The 10,023-nt window shown below is 36.2% G+C and overlaps 1 protein-coding gene and 1 non-coding gene across 2 annotated transcripts; one reads left to right on the top strand and one right to left on the bottom strand.

Annotated features, from left to right (window-relative positions):
* Positions 1-103: 103 nt before the first annotated feature.
* LOC145602690 (uncharacterized) lies at positions 104-6,698 on the bottom strand. The gene is made up of 4 exons (XM_081658856.1): positions 6,676-6,698; positions 3,569-4,463; positions 1,953-3,506; positions 104-172 (listed from the first exon to the last, which is right to left on the bottom strand). Exons 1-4 carry the CDS (start codon positions 6,696-6,698, stop codon positions 104-106), a joined length of 2,541 nt encoding a protein of 846 aa, XP_081514982.1.
* Positions 3,849-3,954, top strand: LOC145603235 (small nucleolar RNA R71). Its single transcript, XR_014104763.1, has one exon. It is a non-coding gene; the product is annotated as a small nucleolar RNA R71 (small nucleolar RNA).
* Positions 6,699-10,023: the final 3,325 nt, after the last annotated feature.

The raw sequence follows: 10,023 nt of genomic DNA, 5'->3' as shown, positions 1-10,023 counted from the left end.
AACGATCTCATACTTGCAACAAGAGCTACGAAACAACTCCGATTTGCTTCAAGGAATCTACATACATATATAAGCACAAGGTCAATGAATCATCGGCCTCAAATCAACATCCCTCCATCCAACGACAAATGCCGAATTCTTTCGAGAACGTCCAAATAGCTATGAGAACTACCTGAAACATTAAGAAAACACAAACGGAGCATAATACAGCACGATAGTGATAACCTATGCATAAATGACTCTAAACCAACGACTAAGAGACTAAGAAGTAACTAAAAAACAATGAAAAATGTGCCCAACAATCCTATACAAATATGATTTATCAAATTCCCCCAAGCTAAACTGTTGCTTGTCCTCAAGCAACACCTTAGACTCAAAACATACGAATACAATAAATATGATTTCTAGGGAACCAGAATAAAGCCAACCCAACTCTCGAGCAAGCAATCAAACTAGAGTTATTAAGATCAAAATTTAGCTCGGATACGAATAAAACTACCTTACATCATGATCCACAATTGAAACCAAACTTGGCCACAACCCATTTCCCAATCAAGCTAGTCGTCGCCGCACACCTTGCAGATTACGAACATTTTGATGCTTAAAAGGGTAATGTAACAACAATAAGAGATTACGTTCACTCAATCATTCAATACACATGCTGATCAAAAGGACTTTTTTAAAGCTTGTAATGGGGCTAAGGTGAAAAGGTAGGATAATATTTAGGAAGATGTGAGCGAAAAGCTAACTTGGGGAGCATAAATATGAAAATGAACATGACCAAATGCAACCGATTGAAATGGCCTTTGCTATTCCATCTAACTTCACAAACATCCTCCAAAATACTATGGAAGTGATGATAAAAAAAAACAGTCTACGAATTATTTATGAATGAAATTAATTTCTTCTCCTTTTCATTGCCTTTTTTTCTGATTTTTTTTTTCTCTTTTTTTTTCAACATATAAACAAACTCTTCTTTTTTTATTTTTATTTTTTTTTTATTTTTTTTCTTTTTTTTTTTAGCAGTTCTCAACTTTTGATACAACCCCATCAAACTCAACTGGCCATGGTTGCATAGAATGAGACCTGACATTAACAAACAACAGCTTATAAATGAACTCCCCCAAGCTAGACTTGGGAATAGTAACCAACGAGGCTAAGAGGCTTGTAATGTGGCTATATAACAATGAATGGGCAAGGCAACAACATGGGTGAGCAAAATGGGAACAAATGTATCTAAATATCATCTGAAGGCTACCTAGAGAAAAGGGCCTTTATCATACGCAGCATGCATAAGTGATAACCAAATTACTAATAGATCTCAAACCGAGGTTACTCAAATAACGGATTGCATCAGTCACACAAACACAAAGTAGGGTGATATAGCAAGAGAATTGGCTAGCTATACTTGATACGGGACAACCAATCTTGTCGCTAACCATTCAATTGATTCACATAATGTAAAGTAGGTAGCATTGTATAGCACAAACCGACTGAATTTTAAACTCATAACTAAGGTCAAAAGAAACTCAAAAGAATCAAGTTTAAGTCCGCACACGGTTCGAAATCACAAGCATAGAAAGAGGACACAAAAATGCAAAAGAGAAAGACTTAGCCAAAACACTAAACTAGGAAAGCAATACACTTTTTTTTTTCGTTGTACGTAAACTCCCACTCCTAGTGAATGGTACAAACCGTACAACAATCCTACTAAAGCAAATAAAACTACACTATGAAAGCAATTAAAGAAAGACATCCCTCCCCCAAGCTAAATGAAACACAGTGTCCTCACTGTGAAAAATGCATAGAGACAAAACGGAAGAGAAGAAAAATTGCTCACTGATCAGAAACTGGACCGGGAGCAGCATCACCGGTAGTAGGAAGGGTTTCCTCTCGTGCAGTAGTGGTGGCAACTGTAGCGGGTTCATCAAACCCCTCTGTATTTCCATTACCTCAAACCCCTCTGTATTAGGGGCATCCAAGTCACGAATCAAGGAGTCAATCTCTACATCTCCTTCTCCTTTAGAAGCCTCCAAGGTGAGAACAGCTTCTAATGGATCGTTAGCTAACTCACGAGGTGTATCATCTCTCACAATCTCATCAAGCACATCAATCCTGCAACAAGTATTCTCAAGCATAGGCGACTTCATCGCATTGGTTAGATTAAAAGTCACTGTATCATCACCAACAGACAAAGTAAGAGACCCAGACTTGACATCAATAACAGCACCTGCAGTACACAAGAAAGGTCTATCTAAAATGATCGGGATATTTCTATCCTCCTCCATATCTAGAACTACAAAGTCAGCAGGAATGAAAAATTTCCCAACTCGAACGGGAACATCCTCTAGAACACCTAAAGGGTATTTTATAGAACGATCCGCCATTTGCAAAGTGATTTGTGTGCATTTTAAAGCTCCCATATTCAACCTGTTACAAACAGAAAGAGGCATAACAGACACACTAGCACCTAAGTCACATAAAGCTTTATCAATGAATAATGCACCTACATGACATGGGATGGAAAAACTACCAGGGTCCTTAAGCTTAGGTGGGGATTTATTTTGCAATATAGCACTACACTCTGCAGTTAGAGCGATTGTTTCTACACCACCAAAGTCTTTCTTCTTAGTAATCATTTCCTTTAAAAACTTTGCATACATTGGAACTTGAGAGACCAAATCAGTAAAAGGAACAGTTACCTCAAGGTTCTTGACCATAGTCAAGAACTTACCAAATTGTTGATCTACCTTGTTCTTTTGCATCCGATGTGGGAATGGTAGCTTTGGCTCGACAGATGGAGGCTCAGAACCTTTCTTTTTCTCTTTCTCAGCATCACTTGCTTTAGCTTTCCCATCCTTCGAGGTGGGAACATCATCCAAGGGCTTCTCTGCAACCTCACTATTCTCCTTCTCAAGATTTGCATCATCAGTAGGCATTTGTAGCCCTTCATAACTGACACCACTACGAGTAGTGATAGCATTGGCGGTCTCCTTAGGGACCGGTTGTCCTGGTAAGTGGCCAGGTTGCCTTTGGATATTGGTACCTGCGACTTGTGCAATTTGGTTCTCCAAATGCTTTGTCGTGTTTTTCAACTCCTTGATGCTATCTTCAGTATTTTGCTTCATGGTTGTCATCATTCTCATAAGGTCAGACATAGTGGGCTCTTGAGTGCCATGAGAAGGTTGTTGTTGTTGAGGTGGCCTATTGAAACCCGGAGGAGGATGATGAGAGGCCCCTTGTTGATGTAGTGGAGGCCTTGCAACAAATTGCTGAGGTTGAGGGTTGTGAGGCTGTGACCACTGTTGATGAGGTTGTGCCCATTGTTGCTGAGGTTGAGGATTTTGAACATTATTGCTTTTGTATGAAAGGTAAGGATGATTCCTCCAACCTGGATTAAATGTGTTAGAATATGGATCATTCGGTTGCCTTTGTTGAAAGGCATTCACCTGCTCCATCTGATTGGTGTCTTGAGAATTCTGAGCACATTGATATCCAAAGTGACCCTGTATACCACACAATTCACAAAAAAATGAGTTTGCGAAGGTTGAGAAGACATAGCATTAACAGATAAAAGAGAAGATTCTTGAGTGGCTTGCAATGCTTCAATCTTTGCAGTTAATTGAGCCATTTGAGATGTCATGAGTGAATAGGCTTCAACTTCCATCTTCCCTTTCTTTGGTCGCGTCCTTGGAGATGAGAAATGGTTGGCTGCAAGATTTGCAAGAAAATCATACCCTTCCTCGATCGTCTTGTCAAGGAACACACCACCTGCAGCAGAGTCAACAATACATTTAGTCTCGGGTTCTAGTCCGTTATAGAAAATACGAACAAGATTCCACTTCTCAAAATTGTGATGCGGGCATGATCTTTGAAGATCTAGGAATCTATCCCATGCTTCCCTAAAAGATTCCCCTGAATCTTGAGAAAATGTTGAAATTTGGTGTCGAATCTTTTCAGTTTTTTCAGGGGGAAAATATTCTTTGAGGAATGCTTGAGAAATCTTGCTCCACTCCGTCTCTTTGACAGTGTTCAACCACTTCTGAGCTCTATCGCGAAGGGAAAATCCGAACAACATCACCTTCAATTGATCTTGAGTGACTCCTTTGTGATGAACAGTGGAACATAACTGTTGAAATCGCTGCAAGTGATTAATTGGCTCGTCAGTAGGATGACCACTAAACTGATTTTGTTGAACCATACTGAGCAATGCGGGTTTGATTTCGAAGTTCTCTGCAGTGATTTCTGGCATTTTAAGACCCGTTGGAATACCATCTTGGGATGGTACCCCGAAAGAATTAAGAGACCTATTATCAGTCATCTCCTTTTGTATGTCAGGCTGTGTAGTAGAGCTCTTCTGTGATTGGGTCTTTTTCTGCTTTCCTTTCCCTTTCTTCTTGATTTGCCTAAGGGTCTTTTCCAAGTCCGGATCCGTAGGGATCACTTCACCTGTTCTTTTTGACCTGGGCATAAAACAAAAAGAAAACAAAACAATGAGAATGCCCCGATTGGAACTGAAAGTTCCAATGGGACAATGGAAACAGTTCAAACAATCAAACTAAAACTACTAGAAGCCGTCTCCCCGGCAACAGCACCAAAAACTTGATGAATAAAAAGTTATACCGCAAGTGCACGGTGTCTGTTGTTAGCAGAGATTTAGCAAATACGGGTCGAATCCCACAGGGAGACAGGTTCTATTAGTTTTTGCCAAATTATATGAACTATTTCTATAAACGAATAATGATTCGATGATTAAATTAACTAAAGAATGACAATAATGGAAATAAGGTTGTTCTTAGATAAATTAAAGTCTAAGGCATACGTTCGGTCCACCGTGCTTATACCAATCCAAGAAATGCAAACAATCCATTAATAAACAAACTAGGTCGAATAATTAAAGCACTTGTTAATCCTACGGTCGGGAATTAACGCTTACGAATTAACATATGTAGTTCGACCGCTAACATAATCAAATTCGCCAATTGTAATTAAGCCTCTAAAAATATGATCTTTCAATTCTAATTTTTATTAGCTAAATAATCAACTCATGATATTGGCCAATTACATGAATCAAACAATAAAGCACAAATCAATTGGAATTATTCAAAACCCTAATTCATAAATTTATAAATAATTAGGCATAATTAATCAAGGTATAAACATGGCTTCCCTCACTTAGCCCTAGAAAACGACTACTCACTCATAATTGAAATAAACAAAACAAAAGAGATAAATAAACTAGAATTCATAATTAATAAAATAAAGAACGAAAGATTGAATGAAATACCTCAACGATTAAATTAATGGAGAATAATAAACTAGGGTTCAACAATGGAGAGAAAACAAAGAAACGTTTAATCTAGAAAAATCAAGCATGAGAGGCAAAATAAAATCCTCCCAAGTATTTATATTATTGCCTCATCCTAAATAAAATAAATAAATAAATACATAAGCTATAATGCTATTGGATGATAATTGATGACGTGGCACGACACTCGACTTGATTACGTCAAACGACCAAGAAAAGTTGGAGCAGCAACGAGCTATAGCTCTCTGACGAGCGAGCTATCGCTCTTCGTCGAATGTAGCTACTGCCTTGGCGAGCTAGCTGGCGAGCTATAGCTCGCATAAGACTTTGCGTATGGCAGTGATGAGCTAATAGGCGAGCTAGCTTGCGAACGATACCTCAGAGCTTCCTTGGCTTGCTGCCTTATTGAGCTAGTACTCGAGCTATAGCTCGAGCTTAGCTCGATGCAAGAATGCTTAGCAACTCAAATTGTCAATGCACCAAAGGCCTAAAACGATCTCATACTTGCAACAAGAGCTACGAAACAACTTCGATTTGCTTCAAGGAGTCTACATACATATATAAGCACAAGGTCAATGAATCATCGGCCTCAAATCAACATCCCTCCATCCAACGACAAATGCCGAATTCTTCCGAGAGCGTCCAAATAGCTATGAGAACTACCTGAAACATTAAGAAAACACAAACGGAGCATAATACAGCACGATAGTGATAACCTATGCATAAATGACTCTAAACCAACGACTAAGAGACTAAGAAGTAACTAAAAAACAATGAAAAATGTGCCCAACAATCCTATACAAATATAATTTATCATTAACACCCTACAAAAACCTTTGAGCCCCCTACAAAAACTTATGAACCCCAACCACAAACTATTGAACACCCTTGAAAAACCACTGAACCCCCTACAAAAACTTCTGAACCCCAACCACAAACCATTGAACACCCTTCAAAAACTTTTGCACTTGAAGACACTGCTCAGAATGCTAAATGTTAAGATTAATAAATTATAAAGTAGAGAATGCCAATTTTTTTTAGTAAAATTAAAAATACATAGATCTAAAATAAAAATAAGTTCATAAGTAATGTATCGCATGTTCAGAATTATAATAAAGATGTTCGTAATTCCAAAAATACATGTTATGTATTTACAGAAAACACAACATACGTTCATATTTTTAGCTTAAAATGTTCAAAATACTGAAATATAATCAAATACAGATTTGTTCATAACAAAATACACAATTATCACTAAAAAAAATCAAAAGAATATGAAAGCTACATTTTCCGAAACTCAAACCTAGCCATGGTGATTTAGATAATGAAATCTCATTGAAAAATAATCACACCATCATCTTAACCACCTTCTACTCGATGACGACGCCATGTTAACTTCATTGTAAAAACTCCATTAACAAAGCTTCAAATCGAAGGTTGAAAAAAACAAAATTTGAATTTAATCTATTGTAATGAATGAATTCACTCAATGGTGACCAACAATATGAAGGAATTCAATTAAAATGATGATGAACAAATTCAAGAGAAAGAAAAATAAAATAGAGAGAAAAATAGAGGAGAGAGAAAATAAAAGAGAGAAAAATCATAAATTTGAAAAGTAGAGGAGGAAAGAGAAAAGAGAGTATATTTTAATTAGTGGTTCATATGGAATTATAAGCACCATGGTGCATCTTATAATTTGCCGTCATTCTATGGAGTAGCAGAAGATTACTTTGGTTATGGGCCCAAAAATTTATAGGGGAAGTTATGTCCACCCTCTTAATCAAATCACAACATGGCCTAAAATACATTTTTTCAACGTTTGACTATGGGCCTCGGAAATTTCTGACCATCAGCCCATATGAGCACTCAAATTTTGACAATAAACTTTTGGTTTATTCCTAATACTTAACTTCTGTGGGTGTCCTGACATAAATTTCAAGTTTTATTTTTTTTGGGAGAGGCTAGTCCAGTCTTAGTTGATTTTAGAATAAACTTAATTATTGGAATTTTGTTAAATTTTAGTAAACTTTCGACAGCACAATTAAAAAAGTCGTAATAAGTACATGAAAAAAGAAAATATTCGTAATAGTTATATGGGGAGATATGGAAAATAGGCCGACATGTTGATAAGTACGGGTATGGATCCACAGCAGCTATAAAATATGCCGGTATCTTTACATAAAGCAGACATGTCGGCTTGTCGGTGTTTGGCACGTGGCAGCAGCAGCTTGACACTTGGCGAGAAGAACTCTGCATGCCATGTAGCCACCTGTCATTAAGAAATGTTATAAATATCAAGTTTAACCTCATAATTAAGGTTACCATTTATTACTCTCTTTCTCTCTACTTTCTCTCTCTTCATAACTACTTTTCTTCTTCCTAAACACTTTCTAACTTTATCATTGGAGTGGTTTTCTCCGGATCACCCCGGGGTTAGCTTATCTCTGCTTTCTGTGTAGGTTTTCATCTGGCCGATAGGAGTATCACGGATCTTGGACTGGGCTCTCGGGTTATCAGATCCTAACATAAATAATAGTTACGTACTGTATATTTAGTATATATTAAAATCTAATACTACGTATGAGTTAAACAATATAACTATATAAGTACATACTATGAAGTAACTATTTTACATTTTACCCCATACAAAATAACATAAAGTGAAAAGTTGAAGACAGCATAATTTGAATCGAAAAGGAAATAAAACTTTCCTCGTTCATCTATCAATTACTCGTAAAAGCAAGTTACGTACTTGTAAAAGATAAAGCATGAAAAACGTGGACACGTACAAACTAAAATAATGAAAAGTAATGTTTATAATTACTTCTATTTATTAGCTGTCTTGCTCGTAGAAATGTCCCATAATCAAATGTAGCCTAGCTACTCCATAATCCATATTTTTTTAATTTAAGGAGGTAAAAAGTACGGAGTACATTTTTAAGTTGAGAAGTAAGAATGGAATGAGGACAATTATCTTCTAAACAAACATATCAATGGTTGATTTTGTGAGGTATGGTAAAGTGATTTATTTCCACGGTTGCTTACTTCAACGACTTTAACCCAATTCTAATAATGAATTAATTGTCGATATTTTATTTTATTTTCTTTCATGATAAATTACGGAGAGGCCATCCACCCTATCATAGGAATAGGGGGCTGTGAGGAATCGAACCCCATCACTTGGGGGGGGGGGGAGAGATGGAGGGACTAACCATCCCTCCATCTCCTCATTCCTTAAATACATTGATTACATAGATATCTCTTGCTCATTCAAATAGTTCTTACACATGTTATATTGTTATGTTACCCTAAAAACATTTTCTCAAAATTTATTACTTCGTATGTGTGTAGCATCCCTTGACTAGAGGTGTCACTTCGGGTACTTTGGTCGGGCTTGGTAAGGTCGGATCTAATTTGCACGAGTCATGCATTAGTATTCTAGAGTCGAAAATCTAATTAAAATCGAATTTTTTGGGGTCATATCACATTAGATCAGTCAGGTCAATTTTTGACACGTCAAGTCTTCACTGATACATGCAATGTATATATATATACTAACTCAGTCAATTTGGCTGTCAACAATTCATGATAGGTTTTTTTTGTTGCATGCAGAAATTCCATTATTAGAGAACTAATCAAATGGTACTTAAGCAGTGATGGATATTTGCATGCGGCATGCCATTTACTGTCCCCGTTCATACCATACTAATACCCTTAACCTAATTTTGACTTTTAATTCAAGAGGACATAATATTCACCATTACAAAACTATACGAAGTATGGACTATGGAGTATATTATTGTCTTCTCTTTTGTGGCTATTAAGGAGAGCCTAATGATTTACGTAAAATGTGATAGCTGGCTATTTTTTGGCTCCATAATTAAGTGATGTGGGGATCAAAGAAATCTGGTGTTTGTTAAAGAGGATAGAGATTGAAGATAATAGAGGAAATCTTGTGTTGTTTAAGGGAAAGGTGAAGATGGAATTTAAGAAGGAATACATCAATATTATACCTAGGGAGAGGGACAAGCATTATATTAGAGCAATCTTACCTTGTATGAAAATGAAGGTAAAAAAAGAATGAATTAGTAAAGGATAAAACAATACTCTTAGTCGATATAACTCTGGCTGTGTTCCTTTCATATCAACTGATCTGATCTGATTGACCTAAATTATACACTAATTTGTAAGATTAAATTTTTTTATCAAATAAGATGTCATTAGATTAGTATTAATATATATTTTTCGAATAATAAATTACGAAAGTAAAGATATTCAACAATATATAAACGCAATTAAAATAAATTTGGTCTAATTTGAAATAGGTTGTTGATGTCAAGTTGAATAAATTGAATTGAATTGGTTTGAAATAAGTACTTGTAACAATAATCTTGACTCCTGAGGAGATTGAGGTTGAGGTAAGAAGGGTAGGATGGGCTTTAATTCATGGGCTTGGTTGATTGCAGAAAATGAGCTGGCTTAATCCAGCCCACATGTTAAAAGAAAAAATTACTTGTAGTCTTGTACTACGTATATTGAATTTACAAACTACGAAATAAAAACTAAAACTTATCACTACATGACTTTTAACATTTAAGCTTTTACAACTTTTAATACTAAAAACAAAATTATATAACTGGGGTTGGTCGCATACGTTGCAGATTAAGACCTCCTTATAGGAGGAACAGCGGATACCTACTTCAAAACACAAA

This window comes from Chenopodium album, chromosome 21 (assembly GCF_948465745.1).
Source record: "Chenopodium album chromosome 21, dcCheAlbu1.1, whole genome shotgun sequence".
Classification (NCBI taxonomy): domain Eukaryota; kingdom Viridiplantae; phylum Streptophyta; class Magnoliopsida; order Caryophyllales; family Amaranthaceae; genus Chenopodium; species Chenopodium album.
This window is presented reverse-complemented; position numbering and strand designations above follow the sequence as displayed.

What these genes read in the sequence shown, in the direction of transcription:
- LOC145602690 (XM_081658856.1), bottom strand. Translation starts at nt 6,698, where the DNA reads ATGGCGTCGTCATCGAGTAGAAG. An exon ending in AAGAATCTTCTCTTTTATCT is followed by an intron (nt 3,507 to 3,568) that starts GTTAATGCTATG and finishes TGTGGTATACAG; the next exon opens with GGTCACTTTGGATATCAATG. An exon ending in CTAATACAGAGGGGTTTGAG is followed by an intron (nt 173 to 1,952) that starts GTAATGGAAATA and finishes TTAATGTTTCAG; the next exon opens with GTAGTTCTCATAGCTATTTG.